Here is a 22145-nt window from a genome sequence, read left to right as displayed (position 1 = left end):
CCACATTCGCTAACCAACTCGGGAACTATACCTCGCGTATGTGGCCGGGCTCCAGGAGCTTCTCGACTTCCGCCCGTATGATGACGTTCTGCTCGGCACTGTAGTCCCGCTTCCTCTGCTTGACGGGATGAGCGTCCGGGCGGACGTGGAGCTCGTGCTGCACGATGTTTGGTGAGATCCCTGGCAGCTCGTGCGTTGACCACGCGAAGACGTCGTGATTCTGCTGGAGGCATCTGACCAACTCTTCCTTCTGTTCTTCTTCCAGATCGGACGCAATAAATGTGGTGGCCTCCGGTCGGCCTTCCCGAATCTGTACTTCCTCCTTTTCTTCATAAACCAAAGTAGGGGGTTTTTCAGTTATAGCATTTACCTCAAGGCGCGGTACTTTCCGAGCGGACTTTGCTTCGGCTCGAACCATCTCCATATAGCATCGCCGGGCCGCCAGCTGATCTCCCTGGACTTCTCCCACTCGATCTTCCACGGGGAATTTGATTTTTTGGCAAGAGGTTGAGACGACCGCCCAGAACTCATTGAGAGATGGTCGTCCCAATATCACATTGTAGGTGGAGGGGGCATCAACCACGATGAAGTTAGTGATTTACGTCCTCCGAAGTGGGTCTTCTCCTAGCGAGATAGCCAATCTGGTCTGCCCAATCGGAAGGACTTCATTGCCAGTGAACCCATATAACGGGGTCGTCATTGGCAATAGCTCGGCTTAGTCAATTTGAAGCTGCTCAAACGCCTTCTTGAAAATAATGTTGATCGAGCTGTATGTATCAATAAATATGCGGTGAATAGTATAGTTAGCTATTACCGCTCGGATAATGAGGGTGTCATCGTGGGGTACTTCAACTCCCTCAAGGTCCTCGGGACCAAAGCTGATCTCGGGTTCGGATGCACGTTCTTGACTGCAGCCAACTGTGTGGATCCTGAGTTGCCGGGCGTGTGACTTTCTGTCCCGATTCGAGTCACCGCCCGTCGGTCCACCGGCGATGATGTTGATTTCGCCCCGCGCTGCATTGCTTCTATTTTCCTCCTCCCGAGCGGATGGTCTCACTCGCTCCTGTGAGGCTCGGGGGTTGGCCCTTGGCTGGTGATGATGCTATTGATGGTGATGCTGCTTGGGTGAACGCTTGGCCATTCGTCATTCAGTATTTTGATGATGAGGTCGCCGGTCCAGTGAAGGTGATCGGTGGCGATAATTCCTTGGCTCAGGTTGGCTGACCGGGGGGAGACTCCGGCAGTCTCAAGTGTTGTGAGTGGTTGATTGATGGATTCTGCAAAACATGGGTGTCCATACCTTGCCTTTTTGCCTAGGTCGTTCGGTCGCAATGTGCTGAACGGCGGGCGACCTGGAGTCTTGATGTGGCCTTATCCCCTCGGCACGTGGTCCTCTTGGCGATTGCTGGCTGGTGTGTGGTCTCCGCTCGGTCGGGACCAAAGGCTCGGCTTGTGCTTCCTTCTTTCGGGCCGCCCGCGCTTCCTCCACGTTAATATACTCATTTGTCTTTTTCAACATGTGGTCGTAGTCGCGGGGTGACTTCCTGATGAGCGAGCGAAAGAAGTCTCCGTCAACTAAGCCTTGCATGAAAGCATGCATCATTGTCTCGGACGAGACCGCGGGGATGTCCATAGCTGCTTGGTTGAAGCGTTGGATGTAGGCTCAGAGAGTTTCTCTTGGCCCTTGCTTCATGGAGAAGAGGCTAATGCTGGTCTTCTGGTAATGTCGGCTGCTGGCAAAGTGATGAAGGAGTGCCTCTCAAAAGTCTCTGAAGCTCTGAATGGATCCGTCCGGCAACCTCCGGAACTAGCGTTGTGTCGAATCGGACAGTGTAGTGAGGAAGACTCTACATTTGACTCTGTCGGTATATTGATGGAGATTAGCGACATTATTGAACTTACCGAGGTGGTCGTCCTGGTCGGTTGTACCGTTATACTCTCCGATCGATATGGGAGCGTAATGCTTTGGGAGAGGGTCTTGTAAGATCGCCCCGGCGAACTGGCGATTGACCCGCTCAGGGGATGACTCAGCCCGCGGCGCCTTCTCCTTCCTGGCGTCCCGCACGGGCGCTTCATTGGATGATCCCTGGTTGGCTAGGGCTAGCTCCGACGGAGTCTGGAACAGTGCCCGATGAAACGGAATAGGGGCGGGCGGAGCATCTCCTAGTGTGCCGGTCTGCCCCTTGTTCTGTGCCCAAGTAGAGTACTGCTCCGGTAGGTCCTCCATCGCCGCTCGGCCGCCTGAAATCGAGATGGCCTGCTGCGCTATCCGCTCGGCTTGGGCCTTCTGCTATTGCTCGACCATCTTCGCAACTCGCGCTTGGATGAGTGCGTCGAGCTCCTCGGGAGAGAGCGTCACCATGAGTTGGCATCCAGCTTCTTCCATCTTCTCGGCTCGGATTCAGGTGCGTTCCCACAGACGACGCCAATTTGATCCTGTCCGAGTGCTGAGTCGATGAATGCTGGGGACGTGGCGCTCCCGGTGATGACGTATAGACCTTCGACAGACGGCGAACCTCCGGCGAGAACCTACAAATTCAAAATCGAGCCGGGAAGGGGTTCCCGGCGACGACCCTCCGACTCTCTAGCCAACTCCGGCGGGAAGAGATTGAGGCAGAATGACGAGAATGAAAACTGTAGCTACAGTGATCTAGAATGCATACCTCCGTTGAAGTCTGGGGGTCCTTATATAGGACTCCCAGGAGGATGCATGCACGCGTCCCAAAGCGTGCACGCTCCTTAAAGCATACTTGAAATGGTCGTGTCAGAAAAGCATCTCTGGCGCCATGCCGCAATCGTCCGGTCATATCTCTGACGTGACAGTGGAAACTTCCACCATACGATTCTCTGTCCGGTCCAACCGCCAACCATGCTATCTGTCAGCGACACACATCTCGAGAAGGATATCCTCAACTACTCCCTTTGTCTCCCTCTGCGCCTTGTCCGTTTTGGGTCGAGCGGGAGAGCCGCTCGGCACCATAGGGCTTGGGCCTGAAGGCATGTCAGACCGAGCAAGAACGCTTTTTTGGTTGAGCTGCAGTTCAGTCGAGCGGACAGGCCGCTCAGCTCGGCAATTTCTCTGTACTTGGCAACTTATGAGTGTCAGAAGCCCGACCCGTGGTCGAGCTGTCTTCGCACCAGTCCTGGCACGATCCTTGCCGAGCGGCCATGAGACTTCTCTTGGCCGGGCGGTCATGAGACCTCTCCGATCGGCCAAACCCGTAGGTTGACCCCTCTGACTTTGACCTCCACGTGTCGTTGACTCTTGTCCATGTGGGTCCTCCTATGCTTACCGTCAGATCACTAACTCGACCAGAAATATTTTCTAAAAATAGAAAGAAAGAAGAAGGCATCACAATCAGTCAGATCACCACTCAGTCAGATCACCACTACTAGTGTGGCTGAAAATTCCCAAAGATGATCTCTAAAGGTTGCTAAGAGTGATTAGAAGCTGATAATTTTTACTCTTTAAACACAAATCTAAACTCTTTTTCTCTAAATAGAACTGTGCTCGGCAACTCTCTCCCTCCAAAACCGATAACTTCTGATCATTGAAGGCTACGAGGGAGGAATCATGAGACCACGATCAAGAAGACTAAAAGAAGAATCTTGCAAAACAGCAGTGCAAAAAGTATAAAGGAATTGAGAGGTAGGTACCAAGCGGAGCTTTCTCTCAATTTGTTTTTTCACTACGCCTTTTCACTGCTTCGAAAGTTCAAAGTGACAAAAGTTGAAGAAACGTTCAATATTCATTATGCCTTGGAAAGGAAAAAAACTACTGTTAACATTCTTTTTTTTTTCTTTATTTTTTAGAGATTTTTTCTTAAATTTTAATATATATACAATATCAAATTTTAGGGCCTAAAAGTTGGAGGCATTGGCCGCCACCCCGGTGATATACCTTAAGGCTGACCTTATTATTAGACCGATCTGATAAAAGCCCAACTAGTTGAAGAGCAGACCTGACCAAACAATTTTGTTCAGAATATTTCAGCTCAATCTAGCCTACATACTATGAGACATATTGTTATTCCTTAATTTACTATTGATCATGAAAGTTATCTTTAACAAAGACAAGTTGGTCTTTTAAGTTGTTAATCCTAATAATTAGTTTAAGCTAATAATGGCTTAACTACTCCTTGCTAATATATATATCTAACTAGCTCACATTCTATTGGATATGAAATGATTTTTCATTTTAAACCAAGGTAATAAAATAAAGCCTTAAAGTTTAGATTAATTAAACTTGTAATCTTTTACCAAGTAATCTACTCTTTAATCTCATGATAAAAAAAAAATACTTCAAAATCAGTGGATTGGCTTGACGGTGGAAACAAATAATATAATTGCAACTTGATATTTTTTTTATATATCAAAGTTAAAATATCATTCAAAAGAAGATTGTGTGTCTTTACCTTAATAAATAAATGTAGGAAGGTAAGACCAACATTTTTATTTCCCCCCTAAAATTTCTCTATTTTTTAAAGATACCCTCTGCCATCATTAATCTCAAAAAATAAGTGAAGTAATACTATTGTTGGGGTGCAAATGGTCAGATATTGAAAATATCAAGGCATTCATTTGTAAAAGGGGCTGAATGATGCAAATGAAATAGAATTATATTTTATTTCACACTCTAAGGTTGTATATATTTGGGCATCCTAGACATGGAGATGCAAGTCAAATAAATTCAAAGTTGTAAATGAATTTAATTATCATTAACAAGTTAATTTGATATTCAATTTAGTAAAAATTTATTTATATTAGTTGAATCCATATTATTAATTAAATGAGTTAAATATATATATGTTCAATTTTTGTATGCCTGTGAATATGAATTGTAAATTATTCATAAACAACATTCACAAATAAAATTTGCGAATCATATTCATGAATAAAATCCACATTAACATAATAAATAAAATATTTTTTTTTGAAATTAATAAATAAATTTATATTATCAGGTTTAATAGTCAATTAAATAATTTTAAAACTTTAAATTTTCAAACAGTTAAATAAGTTTAAATTAAGATGTCATCTGAATGAATTAAGCTCCCATTAAACTTGAATTCATTAGCTCAAACTCTTAAAAAAATAAATCAAGCTTAATAACCATGTTAATAATTTGATTTATTTTAAATTTGACTTGGCTTAATTACCTTACCTATCATTTCAATGGTTTACTAAATTTACATGAAAGTCTACCAAAAGTCAATATTATAATTATGTTTTATTTATTTATTTTTTTAAAAAAAATAGTTAACATCATAACTAATTTTGAAATGATGGATTTAGTTTCATAAAAATTTTCTACCTACCATAAAAATAAATGGAAAAGCACCTCAATGAATAACTCATCAGTACAGCGTTATTAGATAAATAATTTATTAAGAAAAAATTATCTATTTAATTAGTCGAATTAATTCAATGCTGGAATTTGATTCTCAGATGTATTAGAAACTTATTGACTCTTTAAATGAGGCCATAAATTAATTAATGCTCCTAATACATTATTCAAATGAGGCTCAAAGCTAGCTAGAAAATTTTGACTAAAATCAAATGTTAAACGCTTGACTCATTTCTCTATCCTTCTTTTGGATGTTTTCAATTGAAATAGAGTTTTCTGGTACCACTTTACCTTTTTCCGTATTTGGCAATTATTGTGCCTTTGAGCTCCTTCCTCTTCCACGAGCGTGGCGCCGATTTCGATCTCCCATCGCCGGCATCGGAATCTCACGGAGTCGGCGCGGAATTAGGCTACCCGTGCGAGAGTGAGCGGAGGCGAGCGGCAGCCACCGGAGTTGGAAGCTTCAGGGAAGATCTATGCGCGCGGCGCCGAAGGAGGATTACAGGACGAGGGGCTGCGGTCGGAGCGCAGGAGTATGGCCGCCCTAGGATTCTCCGTCGTTGCGCTCTTCATATGCTTGCTCTTGATGCTGCTGGCTCGGCGCAGGTGGCGGCGGGCCGGGGCGAGGCGGGCGGAGGTCTTGCGCCTCGCGCTCCTCGCGGCGGAGGAGGCCGCGCAGGTGGAGGAGGAATCTTCGCGTGTGGTGCTTGGGTGCAGGAGGCTCTTCCCTGCTGCGGCAGGTGGGGTTTCTGGGCCGAGATTGGGAGTGTGTGCTGTGTGCCATAGCCCTACCACGACGAGGTGCTCTCGGTGCAAGGCTGTAAAATACTGGTATTTTTTTGGTCTTCCACTCTATGAACTCGAGAAATTGTTGGAGTCTTGTTGAAATTTTACTGAATTTTGCTTCTTTTTTGCTGCTTGACTCTGCCTTTTTTTTTTAGAATTAGGGGTTTAATCTATTTCTACTTTGGTTTGAGCCTGTGGATCTTAGGTAACCTGATGAACTGTCAATTCCTTGGTTCGGTATGTGAAAGCATTATGCCAAACGCTCGGGTTAAGAATTAATAGCATTGCATGTATTTGCTGTATGATTTATTCCGAGGGATGGCTAAAGGTGTCGCTATTGATTGTCTATGTGTTGTTCTTCCTCGTCGACCCATAATAAAGGAAGTGAGGCTAAACCTTATTTATTACTGTCACTGTGGTTGGCAAAAGAGGAGAGCTGAGAAGAAACCCATGGAAGAAGAGGTAGCGGTGGTTGTTGGAGAAGTTGATAGTGAAATTATTCTCTAAGCTGCCTTAGATATGTAAAAAAAATATCCAAATACTGTTTCCATTTATAAATGTTTTACTTGATTTGTACAATGCTCTTCAGAAACTAGATCGCTGGTCATAATTTGCACCTCAGATACCTTAGAAATTATGCTTTGTTCCAATCCTTGTGTACATGCTGGGCATCTCTCATCAATTTTGCCTAAGGCAATAATGTGAATTATCTGATTAAACGTGATGTATTTGATTTTTTGAACATGCACTTAGTTCAAGAGACAATTATTTGTTTTTTATATTGTGAGCTATTTAATGTTAGGTCTAGGTTTTTCACCTCCACAAGTGTGTCATAGTGATGGCACCTTGGATGTCAGGTGGTAAAGTCTAAACATATCATTCCAATAAAGTATCAAAATTCAATATTAAGCATAAACAATGTCTCTTGTGTTGTTGTATCAATTATGTCGATGAGTATCATGTTATGCCAACACTCAACACCTCTTGGCACGCTGCAATAAGTTCAAGATGAATTAAGACAATATTATTATTTTTCTGTACCTTGTGTCCATGTGTCTATACAAGATAATCTCAAATTGTATCATTTTAGGCGGAACACATTCAAACTCAAGCATATAATTGATTTTTCTTCTTTATCTTTTCCTCCTTTCACATCCAATACGTCACCAACATCCTACATTAGAACACTGGCACGATATTCAAACAATATTGTTTTAATGAAAGATTGAAACTTTGACATAACTCAAGATTTTGAACTTTGATGGAGAAAATTGTACTTGTAGGAGACCATAATGCTTGTAGATAAGGAAATTTTCATCTAGGAGCTTTTAGTGATTTGAGGAATTGATTTGTCCAAGTTTCTTTTTACGTTTGTTTCATATCATGTAGGCTTAGATCTCTATATGGTGTAGACTTAGATTGAGCCATGTAACATCACTTCTTTTCTTATATGCTTATTCTTGTAATCTCAGCGTGTGGAAGAGTGTATTTTTGGCTGAAGACAAGGTGTTCTGTGTAGTGTCTTTACAATAAAAGATGAAAATTTAACATGTGTGGCTTGACATCAAAGGTGTTAGAGGCCTAGTTGTAAGTAGGCTAGTATTTTTTTGTAAATATGTCAAATTTGAGGATATGAATGTAAAGTGAGAAAATGTATATAGAGGTGAAGGGGACTAACTAACTTTGGAGATATTTCTAATATTTTTTTCCCCACTCAACCAACAGGTGGCAAACTCAGGCATCATCTTATTGGGATTGATCCCACCAATGTTTTTTTTGGTAATCTTGATGCCAGTGAGTGACCCTAGAGTGCCCTCAACCTTATTGCAGTTTCCAATGAAACCTGGAACATCAAATCTTCTGATCTCAAATTATGTTCATGTGACATATACCTGAATGAATTCAGATTTGAGTCTCATTAACTATACATATTCATATTGCTAAGCTCTTTGGCTACTTTGCGATACTGCTATGGACTTTACTCCACTAAACATTAATAACATTTTCTTTTTTATTTATTCTAGAATGTCTATCCACATAAGTTTCAACATCTTTTCAATCTATCATCTGATCAAAGTTAGTTAGCACTTGGCAATTGGTATTTGCTTATTTCTGTTTATTAATTGCAGCTCAGGGAAATGCCAGATACTTCATTGGAGACAAGGACACAAGAATGAGTGTGGTTCTCCACGGATTGATGTAGTTGGTATCACACCATTGAGCGGGCTAACAGTTGAAGGATCTGACTTGCATAATAATCAACCAAATAGTGAAGGAAATTATCAGGCGGCAGTTATGACATCCAGCAAGAAGCTATCATCTACATCAAGTTACTCATCTGAAGCTTTTAGTGATGACGAATTTCTGAACTCATCGGGAACAGAAAGCGCTTCTGATTCATCTGATTCTTCATCCTCAAGCTATTCAGTGTTCTTTGGCCCTGTTAAAACATTCGATGCCTTTTCTTCCGCAGTTTATCCCAGTGTACTCCCCAAATCTGGAAGTGAAATACAATCATCTTCTAACATTTCACACGGTATTATTTTATCTTCTAATGTCTTGCATGATAAAGTAAGAATGGCAGTTGACTACAAAGTGCCTTTGTATGCTGAAAATAGCCCTTTAGGCTTAAAGCTTATCAATTCTGAAAGTTTTTAATTTTGAACTCTCTAAAGATGATTGTAAATGTGAGAGCATTTCCAGTATATCTCAAAGTGCCACTGTTGTTAATTCAACAGATTCCACAACATACAAAGAGAGAGAGAACAGTATCTTGGATGCCAGATCCCATATGAGGCTCTCCCAGAAGGTTCCTAATGAGGATATATGCTCTCAAACAAAGTCAAGAAATGAAATGCTTTCTTTAAGATCTTTGTCAGGAGTTGCCCAAATAAACACAACCTTGAGAACTTCTCTAAATGAATCACGTCCTCCTTGTGGTTCAAAAAGTCACAGTGGACAAGCATCCCCTGCTGGACAGTTCATATCAGATTATGCATCTAGAAAAGTACATAATCCTCCTAAAGCTACTACAAAATTTCGTCACAATGCTGAATGTCATTCCAGTGACATTAAAACATCTGTTCAAAAAGTTGTTCAGCAGTTAAAGCTTTCAAAGCTCTCCCAGCAGCATTCATCTCTTTTTGACAATGATTCTTCTAAAAAACCGAAGGTTTGAATTATTTTTTCTTATTTTGGCAGTTAAAGTTACGGTTTTACATTTTTTAGGTATTCTGAGATAGTAACATTCTTCTTATTGATTTTCAGATGCTTTTCCCATTTGAATACTTTGTCAAATTGTACAATTCTGACAAAGTGGTACTATGCCCTAGTGGTCTAATAAACTGCCACAATAGGTAACTATTGTTTGAAGGCATCCTTATTTAATTTTTTGTTTGGTAAATAAGTTTGAATATGTGTCTTTTGAAGTTTTGAATATACGTTCCTCTTCTACATGAGATCCTTGCTGAAATGGTTCTCTTGAGTTTTTCAATTGTTTTTTTATCCTCATACTTGCCAATGGTGATTGTTGATCATTTCATAGTATGAGAGTTTTATTAATTACATCATTTTATAAATAATATTCCATATTTCTTTGTTCAGTTATTTACATTCTCATACTAGCTGAACATGATTTTATAAATAATATTTCCTGATGTTCTTTGTTCTCCATTCAGTTTTGCTATCTTCTTTTTAACAATTTAAGTATGAGATTTTTTGTAAGTCTAAGGTTATATTTACTTGAAGGGAATGGAGAGGAGAGGGAGAAGGAGATGAGAGGGAAAGGTATCTTCCATGCTTTGTTTACCATGCAGACAAAACCGAGAGGAGATTGGAGAGGTGGTTGGAAGAAGAATTAATTGGCTAAATACCCTTAGGTCAGGATTATTAGGAGGCAGAACTTAATGGAAAACAAAAGGGTATACAAATCATTTTACCATTTTTTCCACTTTTCTCTGCTTTCCTTTTCATTAGCCCAATATTGTGCAGAGGAGTTTGACACAACAAATCATGCCATGGGATCCAACACTCTTCCCTCCTGTTGGCCAAATTGCCAAGGTAAATGGTGGAGTGGTCAAATGCTTTGCAGTTTGCTCCATCCCCCCTTTTGCCCTCTCTCTGTGGGGAATCAGGGTCTAAGTCTTGATGAAAGCTGTGTACTTTTAAATTTCCACTTTACCGCATGAGGTCCTAGTTCTATGAGGTGTTGGCCTATGAATTATATCACCTCAGGACTTTATATTTGTAAAACCTTCCATAAGCCTATTTCTTAAATTATGAAACTGTTACGTCCAAAATAAGAATAATGATGACTCAATATACATTGATTCATATTAGCTGTAACAATATGTATCAGTAACAAAGTGCAATGGTGTATAACAAATATTCCACACTTTTTTACTGTCTTCTTTAAAATCTGATTTAAAGTCATTCTAAATCGTTCCTTTTCTGCAGCTGTTATGCAAATGCCGTGCTCCAGAGTTTTGCTTTTACTACACCACTTGCTGCTTATCTTCTTGAAGGAGTTCATTCAAAATCATGCATGTTTCGTCCACTGGTTACATGTTTTTTTTTGGTCACTCAGAGCTTTTTTGCTAATGTTTGAGCACTCTTAATAACAGGCCCAAAACGAGGATGGTGTTTCACATGTGAACTAGAAAATCTTCTTATTAATGCACAAGCTCGGCAATCTCCCTTGTCCCCCGCTGGCATACTTTCTCACTTGTACAAAATTGGTAGTCAACTTGGTCTTGGAAGAGAAGAAGATGCCCATGAATTTTTGAGGTGATTTGTCACAAGTCATAGTTAAACTGGATTTTAATATGTGAAATTATTAAGATAATAGAACCATAAAGCATGAATGCTACCTTAACCACTCTGAGTCTCTGAGACAGTGTGTTGTATCGGTCATTGATGCTTGAGAATTGACAGTACAATGTTTTTTTTGTTGATTGGAAAATGTGAGCTCTTATTTTCAGGAACTGGCTAGATAATTCATTATTTTGGTGGGATTTGTGTGCATATATGTATATTCATTTTTATTTTCTTTTCTTTTGCAGATATGCCATTGATGCAATGGAATCTGTGTGCCTTAAGGAAGCTGGCTTACATGCTATTGATCGGTGGACTGAAGAAACTACTTTCATACAACTAACTTTTGGTGGTTACTTGCACTCGAAGGTTTTGATTTTTGATGTCTAATAGTTTTCCCAATGCTAAAGTGCTTTCCAGTTATTTTTAGGAGTTAAAATTGTAGTTCTTGAAAATTACAGATAGAGTGCATGAAGTGCAACAACAGATCTGAACATAATGAAAGAATGATGGATCTTACATTAGATATAGAAGGGAATATTGGAACCCTTGAAGAAGCTCTTAGAAAATTTACAATGACAGAGGTTTTGGATGGTGATAATAAGTATCAATGCCTAAGGTGAGTGTTATACTAGCATCTAGATGATTAACCATTTAAGAATGTTGTCTTCAGAATTATCATCCCTATATTTGTGAAGGTGGAACACTCATTGAAGTGGAAAACCTTTATTTTGCTTTTCTTTTCTTAAAGCAGAATGAAATTGAATGTCTATTGCTAAAAATATAGCTGTGCTCTCATCTTTATGAGAATTGGAAAATTATCCAATTCAATTTTTCCTGTCAATGATCATCCTTGAGTAAAACCTGAAATCTTGACTTGAGAAATTGATTAATGAATCTTTTCAATTATTTTCTTCTGTGCAATGTTTCTCCCTCTATAAGCTGTTTTGAAGACTTCTCGCTGGGCAAACAAAATCAAGTTTGTTATCTTTACTAAGTGAATGATGTGGCTATACTTGTTACCATTTTCCAGAAGCAATACACATTCATGTGGTAGTGCGAACAATAAAGACAATGGAATTTTGGATTGGCTATTGCTGAGCATCATGCCCTGCCTTTTGGTTCACCCTTTGAGTGATGTAGCCATGCTAATGGCAATCTCTTTAGGCATAGTTATGGTGGAATTGCGCCGCAATAGTGCATTACTACTGTACCAATTTAATTTGCAGCTGTAATAGAAATGCTCTAGATTAGAAGAGATTAGTAAGTCAAAGTTATAAATGTTGCTCGACATTAAGAATTGAAATTTCATTTTAATTTAAAACATGGATTGAAGTGCGTGCCATTGGGCACGGATGAAATTTATCTGTTCACTCACTAACGGAAGTATGTGTCATTGGCACGGATGGAATTTATTTGCTCACTCACTAACTGATACATGAGACGATATTGGCTGATAAGACGACATTGGAATCTAAACATGGCCACTTGTGCATGGAAGAAATAGAGAGACAAGAAGATGAGAGAGTCCAAGAGAGAGAAACTCTATTGTAGGAGATAGGAAAAGTGGATAGGAGTTGGTATCAAGGCGGGCAAGGTACACGAAACAGAGGAGAGGAGTAGGAGAGTACCAAAAAAGAGTGGGAAACTATCACTAAATCACATACTAGGGGAGAGTGTTGTAGAATTGGATAATACTGAAGATTTTTTTCAATCTTATATAAAAAAAAAATTACCTTGTGTCCCAAAGTTATCATCCTAATAAACTTTGAACAAGAGTTAAACAAGGAATGTTAGCTCTCATGAAACTACTGAAAAATGGAATACTTGTGTTGTAATGCTACCTGCAGACTGCAGTTATGATTTGTATCATTATATATGAGTAAATATGACATCTTTAATAAAGATTGTTTTGTAGTTGTTGTGCTCCTGTTTTTTTTTTCCTTTCATATTTAATATGTAATACAACAGTGCATTCAAGACCACAATTCCTCTAACCTTGAATGTCATTTGATTTGTCCCCATGGAATGCCTAGTTGGCTAGAGGGTAATATACTTGTTACCATGAGGCAAGAGATCAATTTCTGGCGGGTGCATGCCCTCGGGAAAAAAAAAATCCTCCCACCAGGAAAAAAAATCCTAACCACTTGGCGGTAGGCTATAAGCTAACCCCGTGATTTACCTCCCTTCACATAACTTGATACGAGTTGTGAGGGGCGTTGGGGTGAGCGCAATCACCTTTTGCTACAATTGAATGTCATTTGATTTGCCCCGAGGCATAGCTGAGATGGTAACCATAGGTAGATTTGCTGCATTAAGCAAGGGTTGAATCTCGGTAAAATCCAGGAAATACCCTCCCCATGGGGACCATCTACAGTTTCTTGATTTACCTCTCTACAGATGGTCATGGGGCCAACTGTGTGGGACGCTCGGGGTCATCATATGACCTTTTCCCGCATTGAATGTCATTTGATTTTGAAGCAATAGATGGTGGAAACACCATACTATAATTGAAGATGATGGTATAGTTAGATGAAATAGCTTCTAGGGGCTTTTGGGGTTTAATTAAGTTCTACAAAGTTTCTGTTGTAATATATGCTTTAAATTTACTTTCTTATACAATTAGCATATAATTAATGTTTTAGGCCATTGTTGCTTGATTGGGAACTTGGGCCATAGTTATTAGATTTGTACCAAATTTTAACTTGGACAAGCTTTCAGTTACCATGTCAATAGGCAGGTCAATCAATTGGACTGCATGTCAACCAAAGCTTCAAGCTGATGCTCACTAGTCGGACGAGCCTAGTTCAAACAGAAAACTGCATATTTTGTTCAAATAAAATAAATTTATATTTTCTTGTTACCTTATATATTCTACATTCAATGAATTTAGATTTCCTTTCCCTTAATTTCTCAAATTTCTTCATTATTGTTGTCCAACCCAGCTTGACAGTACTAGCAATTTAAAAGCATCCTGTAAAAATATTTAGTTGTCTGTAGTCTCTTCTCTATACATGAATAAAGAGATACAGAGGGAAGATTGCAATAAAAAAAACCATTTTCACGAAAATTTGATGTGATGGATCTACTACTAGCATCAGTTAGCTTGGAAGAATTAATAGGAACCACCTAAATTGTCCTTGATCGGCAATGCGGTTGGGGAGTTGGTTGGGAAAAGAAGGTAGCTATGCAGAGATGAACAGACAGGTTTAGTATTTGAGGCACTGTGAAAAAAGGAAGAAGACTAGAGTCAGAGATGGCCTTGGAGATGATGAACTAGTAGATATAATGATGCTACCATGTGAGTGGGATTTGTTCCTGCACTGTGTTAGGGTTCATGGATTAAAAAATGCAAGAGATCCGTGTAAAAAAGTTAGGATCTTCTAAGCTTATTTCTGTATTTGCATATAGCTGGACAGCAATGATCCCTATTACCTTTTCTGCCCAAGTTATCCAGTGTTCTCAAAACCTCAACCTATTCAATCCGGGTGTCTAGATTTTCCACTCCATGAGCTAACCGATTGGCAACCTTATGATTCCGTGGTTTGCCAGTCCTACTGGCCTATGGTACAATAACTATTCCTTATTTCCTTAAGCTATTTATACATCTGTTTTGTATTTGCTGGAATAATTGTAGTGCTCCTGCCAAAGACAGTTTTGCATATGTAGCAGTAATGTTCTTTTTTAGCTACCCATTCTCAACCTTCTTTGTATTCTCATTATTGTTAGCTATGAATTAGTCCTCTGTGATTATAAACTTGTTTGCTCCATCTCAGATGCAAATCCTATGAGCGAGCCAAAAAGAAATTGACAATAGTTGATGCCCCTAATATCCTTACGATTGCCTTGAAACGGTTTCAGGTAATCCTTTGGAAAAATTGTTATGGTGTATAATTTGTTCTTTCTCAAGTATAATAACTCTTCATATGTGCAATTGGTGTGTTTACATGTGTCTGTTTATTTTCTACAGTCTGGTAAATTTGGTAAGCTCAATAAAGCAGTTAGTTTTCCTGAATACCTGGATTTAGCACCTTATATGCATAGTGGATCGACTGACAAATCCTTGGGGTACAAGCTTTATTCTGTGGTGGTTCACTTGGATGTTATGAATGCTGCTTTTTCTGGCCACTATGTTTGTTATGTGAAGAATATACAAGGGAAATGGTTTAAGACGGATGACGCTATGGTAAGTTTCACTAAAAGTTTAATTTATAAATTCCCTTTTTGTTCTAAGATCTCGATAAGGTAAATCAAGTATTGTAATTGTCAGCAGTCGTGCACAATAATTTACCATTTTTACAACTGAACATGGAAACCTAATCACATGTGCAGGTAGAAGCTGTGGAGGTTGGACAAGTCTTGTCGAAGAATGCATACATGCTTTTTTATGCCAGGTAAATGTTTAGGTGATCATAACGTGATTTTCTTGATAATGCAATGTAGTTATTCAAACATTTTCTCATGATAGATGCTCACCACATTGCCCAAGTTTGGCAAGTAGGACCTTGTCCCTAGACCGCGTATTGACTAAGAGGAGCAGGTCAAGAGAAGCTCATTCTTCCGGTTATGACAGAGAAAAGACCACACATGGTCTACCAGAATGCCATGATGAACCAAATCAGGCGGTTGGATACAGAGCGCTTCATTTCACTGCCAGAGATTCATCGAGCCACAGCTCTGCCCTGTTCAGCTGCTCAGATGAGACCTCATGCAGCACAGAGAGCACTAGGAATTCGACAAGCACTGAAGACTTCGTAGACTACATATTTGGGAACTTGGATCAACAAACTTGGCAGAGTCCGTCAAGATTCTTGAATTTCGTGGACGGCGATGGAAACTCAGCTTCTTGCTCGACCCACTCATCTGCAGCTGTGAATTGTAATATAGATAGTGTCACAGCTGATACGATTTGTGATGGCAGCAGAGAGCAGTGTCACAACGATGGAGCATCATCGTTTTTGTATTCCGATACAACTAATCATAGTAAACTAACAGAATCTAGTAGAGAGACTGATGGGAGTGTCCCAGCTAAACTAAAGCCCAGTTTATTGAGAAGAAGCTCTGCTCCTAGGGGAAGGGCATCTGAATCTTATCGATAAATCTGAGTTGTAAATGTTATGTTAGAGTAGGTGCATCAATCTATTATAATTTTGCTAAAGGAAATGAATCTCTCTCTTTCTTGTGAAAATTCTGTTCATTAGGCTGTATATCCTGTAAAAATAAAAGGAGATAGTCTGAGATTTTTTATTTATTTCAAGAATCCATAGAGAATGAAACAGCTTTTTTTAAAAAAAAAGAAAAAAGAAAATCAAATACACCGTCACAGTCTCCTACACTACTGTAAAAGGCTCGAGTGAGTGGCTCCAGGTGGTAGAGTTCTCAAATAAACAATCTGATTAAAGTACGTCTATTCAACTTTATCTGCGTTAAGCCTGGTGTGATGTCTTTTTAGACGATTAGAGTTCAAATTTTATCCGGGGTATATTAGATTTAGGGAGTTTGAAAAATGTGTGATGCTAGGCCGTTCGTTGGGATTTATTTGAACTTTTCGATTTATCCTAATGATTGATAGAAAATTTTTATAAAATCAAATCGATCAGGATTAATCCGATTATAAGAACAAAAGATATTCAACTTTATCTACATTGACACTGCATTGAGTTAATCGATTGAAATTATTTTCGTTTAGTAGCCAAAGAAATTGAGCAAGCTTGTGAAGAGTTGGCATGATTGTTGGATGGAATAAATTCCGAGTACAACTTCACTTATGTACATTTAAAAAATAACTTTTAAAATATTAGATTATTGGATGGTTTTGACTCGAGTATTTCTATATCGTATACACATTTGGAGAAGAGTGTTATGCTACCAGACTCCGTGCACAACACACAAAATTATGAGCACTCGGATTACTTTCGAGCATCCTGTATACTCGTCAAGCACGGGAATCTAGCACAAAGATTGGCAGCATGTCAAAATCGCACATTTAGACTCTCGACCTTTAACTAGCAAGTCTACAATTCAATACGTGGAACATCAGCCATAGAAAACTTAGGCTACCTATGAAGATAAAATCCATGTCGAAGAGATCTTTTTTTTTTCTGAATTATAAATAATGGATGCGTGATCGATCCGGTGGATGTGTTCTATCAGGTGGACCGTGTCAGGATTTGGCATGTAGCTAGGCACGACCACCGTAATCTGACAATAGCAGAGATATCATTTCCAAGTAAACATTCTTGGGACATTCACATACAATATAAAACCATCCTTCCATTTTGTAGATAGCGTGCATATGTATTCCTATGCAACAGTAGGATCAGAACACTTTTTTCCGTCCTTGTAAACACATAACATTTCAGTAACTGTACAAATGGCACAACAGTTTTAAGTTTGATGCAAGAACAATCAAGAGTGTTATTCACAGTTAGCACAAAGCGTCGGGGATTCTAGAGAGCCTTCCTGACAAGGTTTGCAGATGCACCAACCCCTTTTACTGCGGCTTTCACGATCGCCCTGTGCCTGTATAGCCTGAGGTTCAATCAAAACGAGAGCCTTTAGTGGATGGATACATAGAAACTGCGAACAGAGAAAGTTAATCGAACCCAGAAAACTATATGACGCTAAGAGGCCGCATCACTCAGATTGCTCACCAGCTATCTTACTGCCAACTAAACATATTGTAGTTTTATTGTTTAGTTAACACAATCGAAAACAAAAACATGTTTTGTTTTTTTTTTTTTTTTGTAATGATGAATTTATATTCTTCAGTCGAGTAAAAGAGACAAACTACCTCAGACAATCTTCTGTTCTGCATTGGCCCATTTTGTATTCCCACAAATGAATGATATGCAGAAGACGAACTAGGAGAGGAAGATTTAATATTCCATTCGGGCACAGGATAAGTTACTTTTGGAATTTGTATCTGGCCTCAAGCACAGATACGGCTCAATTGGTAAACTTGCATTGACATGGATATTTTGAAGTTTTATACGCATAAACTTCTCAAAATTGACATCCATGTTAAGAACTGTTACTGCATTGTGCATATATATTAATATGAGTGATTTTACTTAAGGTACCAGATAAAGATGTTAATAGAAAGTGTAAACTATATATATATAATGTTTTCACGGAATTCCAAGTCTTACAATTTAGAAATAATTATTGATAGGGGTGAATACATAACTCAGGAGGCAACAATAATCTCGCAAAACAATTGAAGAAATTAGAAACTCTTGAAGATACAGCATATATGTATAGAAAGTTAAATGAAAAATATTCATTCCAAAAATTTAAAGGTTTGGAATGTACCAGTTTGCCTGACAATTTGAAGATTATGCAAAACAGCTTATTAAGTTCAATCAAACAAAATTTCTGTTGTAGAAAACAACGAGTCTCCAAATTGGTACCAAATCAAAATTTAAATATTGAGCTGTGAATCACATGATGGAGGTAAAAAATCTGTCATAATACTAGCTCAAACGGCTATAAAGGAGGTGCTAAATCTACTGCTAAAATCTACCATCATGACTTGTACATAGTCGTCGTTAATTTGATAGTTCTACATGCATAAGTTACATTATCGACTTATTAAATTTCCTCAATGGATTTTAAAGACCTCCATTCATGAGAAATGTAAACATTGAAAGTTATCTATGCAGTATAATGTGGCAAAAGGTGACAACCCTCACCTCGAGGGCCCCTCCAAGTCCGCCCCAAGTACATTGGAAGGGAGTAAATCATGGGGGTCATTTGGCCAGCCGGCCTCCTAGGTGAGGGAGCCCAGCATGGGGTGAACCCCGCGATTAGAACCCGAGTCCTATTGTGGCAACTCCTCACCCGAGTACCAACTCGACTACGCCCGTGTGGGCGAGTGTATGCGATATATTGCAAAATCCATCTATGCAGTATATGTGGAACCGCCACATCAGCGGCCCCCCTAGAGCCGGTCCCACGGATATGGAGGGAGGTAAATGCAGGTACACAGGTGGAAAGTGCATGGCGGAGACGTTAACCCCAGGCAGTGACACCCCGGGGATCGACCCCTGGACCTTTCAGCCACAGAACCATGCACTCCCCATCTGTGCTACGCCCTGGGGACTCCATCTATGCAGTATATGAATTGATGGCAAGTGTACATTGAACATATTCACTAAATTAATAACTCTGAAAACAAGTTCACTAAACACTCACCCAGCTAAAGCAATTCCCCATGTCGACAAGGTATAGATAATTTTCCCAGCCTCCCAAATGTCTTTCCATTTTCTCCTATCCTTAGTTACACCCATAGCCTTTGTTACAACTGCATAGTTGGAAGTCAGAGTTCATTCAATCAGATTGCCATTTCAAAAGAAAACTGAGATAATTCAATAAAGAAAATCAGCATTCATAGGATTGGATTTTGCAAGCTAAGCGATACAGGATATTTGAAGCCTAATGTATACACAGATGTGCCTTGATTTCATCACTATTTATAGGTACAGGAAGAGAGGTTGTATATATCCAACATATGTGTCTAACAAATCCAGTAAAATTTTTGTGTTCCTATATCTTCCCTAGGAAGAGAGATTATATGCACCCAACATATATGTCTAATGAATCCAATTAAAACTTTTGTGTTCTAAATTTCTAATGACATTTACCCTCGTGTGGGCAAAACTAGATTTGACAAAGCAAGTAGTCTAACTTAATTGGATAGACGCTCTTTGGATTATAGATTGTGGCAAGATTTAAACACAGGATAAACTTTGCTAATGTTATGTTTGATTAAACAACTACCCAATCTATACATAGCAAAGCATGGAAATATAGTACCATAGAAAAATCCAACTCCAATTTTTGAGAATGCATGTCCAAAGGGACACCTCAATCTTCAGAATGCAACATGCACAAGATATATGGTTCAAATGAATAACAAACAACACATTCCAAGGTACAATTATGAAGAAAACAAAACAAATCTAGTGCTGAAAACCAAATATAATACTAGAATAAAAAAACATCAATATGCAATCCACAATGAGAAGTCAAATTAAACAATGTAAAGCAAGATAAGAAACTAAAAAAAAAGAAAGTATCATATTATGTGCTCCAATGATTTTCTTAGTAGGAAATAATTAAATCATTATAGCAGCACTAAATGAGGCTTTATTCACCAAATTATAAAACAGACGAGAGACAAGTGGGGTTACAAAATTTATCAAGGGGCCACCATTTGTGACACATTTGATCCTACTGATACCACCATAATTTAGAAGGTTTACATTCTGTCATACCTTTTTGCAACTCCTCTGGCGTTAATATCTGGGAATAAAGAAGAGAAATATTAAAACATGAAAAAGGTGCATCAATCAGAAGTGAAGTATCTATAGCTATCAAAAGGATACTTTTGAGTCAGGGTGTTCTATGATGCATCTTGCGATATAGTTTGATATGCCATCAACCACGTTTTCCTCGCTGATGATAACATAATTTTCATTGTCGATCCCGCTGATTTCTTCCAAACAATCAGGAGTAATTTCATGGACTACCCAAACCCACCAGCTGGGTTCCGCATCACCAACCTTGATTGCAACTTCGGTACCACTTTGATTTGCATCTGATTCAAAGGCCACAAATTGAGGATCCAAAAATTGGTAAAGAAGATTTGTATGCTCAGATTAAAAACAATTGTAAGTCTATGTGATTGAGGAAAAACCTATATCATTTGTAATTGGGACTCCAGAATTTTCTATACATTTTGACCCTTCATGAAGTGATTCAAGGTTTTCTAGGAAGTTTGAGTTCTTGACAGCGGCTAAAAGACGTGAATGAAGCTGCAAATTCCACAGAATTGTTAGGAATTTCTTAATGTTAGCCAAGCCATACATAGAGGGGTTTTCATCTCAATTTCTTCAATAACATCTATGTCTTATGAGGTACTTATTAAATAATTACTTTCTGGTAGACTGATAATCTCATTACTTCCAGTTCTCTAATTTAAACTATAAACATGTAAATAAAATATGAAAAAAAAACTACTACTTTCACATGTTTTTCATGATCTGTAGATAAGGATCTGTAACTGGAAAAGATAAGCAACTAAGCAAGTGTAGAACATGAAAATAGGGCTCTTTCATTATTTAAAGAAAGATGCATCAAGTGTTTGGTATATGTAACAAATTATCAATTTTACTAAAATAAAATAGCCAACAAGTTGTCAAACACATTTCATAACTGTTCATTGAAAACAAAGAACCTTAATCAATTTCAACAGAATTCGCTTCATCCAAAAACATGAGGGTACCAAAATATCACCATAACAATAAATTAGATCTTCTATATGCCTCAATACTAGTTTTTTTTTTATCTGACAGAAAATCTAGCACAGGTGTCTTAGTGAGATAAAACATCAATTAGAACATTTTCCTAACAAAATTAATCGTGAAGTAATTCCTCAGCTCTGATTCCAAATTCCCAATCCAACCTCCAATTGAGCTAACCTCGGAATAACAATCCAAGACAAATAAACCTTTCTCCTCGAACTATCTATAACAGCAACAAACATTCCATCTTAATGAATTCTCAAAGTAGGTCAAGGAGAGCTCACATCAGGAGGGCAATCCAGGGAGACTTCGGGCGAATTATAGATAGTCTGCAATAGGGCGAGATTATCGGAGAGTATGGTTCTGAGCCGAAGGTTCTCGTCCCGGAGCCGCGCCGATTCATGATCGTCATGAACCGCAACGCCGCGCTCGCGGCGGTGCTCGAGGGCGTGCCATGCCATGTCCGCCATCTCGAGCATCGATCCCACCACCTCGACCGAAATCCCATGTCCGTGCCTGACCATTTTCCTTACTCTGTAACTCCGATAAGTCGGAAAAAGTACGGGTCGTAAAGGAGGAAACGGGAGAAGGGAAAGAGAAGAATCCTTAACCCTAATTACGCAATCGGGCGCATCGAGCAGGACGCAAACGGGAATGAGATTAAGAAAGTTGGAATAGAGTAGGAAAGGGCTACGTTGTAATTTTAAATTTATCGAGTATGCAAAAATTTATCTTGAGCGATACAATTAATTTGACTGAAAAAGGAATACATTTTAATATTAAAAGGACAAAAATCACAAGATACTCCATGTTTTTCGGAATCTTGAAAAGAGGTTTTTTTTTTTTTTTTTTTGGGTGGGAAAAGAGGTCTTCTTATTTCCAGGGCATAGCAT

General features: G+C 39.0%; 2 protein-coding genes across 2 annotated transcripts; one reads left to right on the top strand and one right to left on the bottom strand.

Moving 5' to 3' along the window:
• The first annotated feature begins 1047 nt into the window (after nucleotides 1-1047).
• LOC121972935 (ubiquitin carboxyl-terminal hydrolase 17-like) lies at nucleotides 1048-16103 on the top strand. Its single transcript, XM_042524546.1, has 14 exons — nucleotides 1048-1215; nucleotides 5618-5880; nucleotides 5954-6178; nucleotides 8263-8669; nucleotides 8872-9305; nucleotides 9401-9489; nucleotides 10589-10674; nucleotides 10756-10918; nucleotides 11194-11314; nucleotides 11407-11564; nucleotides 14722-14806; nucleotides 14916-15131; nucleotides 15278-15339; nucleotides 15414-16103. The coding sequence occupies exons 1-14, from the start codon at nucleotides 1048-1050 to the stop codon at nucleotides 16042-16044; spliced, it is 3108 nt and encodes a 1035-aa protein (XP_042380480.1). The 3' UTR covers nucleotides 16045-16103.
• Nucleotides 16104-17147: 1044 nt separating this feature from the next.
• On the bottom strand, nucleotides 17148-21926 carry LOC121971706. Its single transcript, XM_042523102.1, has 6 exons — nucleotides 21537-21926; nucleotides 20646-20763; nucleotides 20335-20546; nucleotides 20224-20251; nucleotides 19142-19250; nucleotides 17148-17476 (listed from the first exon to the last, which is right to left on the bottom strand). Exons 1-6 carry the CDS (start codon nucleotides 21774-21776, stop codon nucleotides 17395-17397), a joined length of 789 nt encoding a protein of 262 aa, XP_042379036.1. The 5' UTR covers nucleotides 21777-21926; the 3' UTR covers nucleotides 17148-17394.
• Between the last annotated feature and the right edge of the window lie 219 nt (nucleotides 21927-22145).

This window comes from Zingiber officinale, chromosome 4A, assembly GCF_018446385.1.
Source record: "Zingiber officinale cultivar Zhangliang chromosome 4A, Zo_v1.1, whole genome shotgun sequence".
Lineage (NCBI taxonomy): Eukaryota > Viridiplantae > Streptophyta > Magnoliopsida > Zingiberales > Zingiberaceae > Zingiber > Zingiber officinale.
This window is presented reverse-complemented; position numbering and strand designations above follow the sequence as displayed.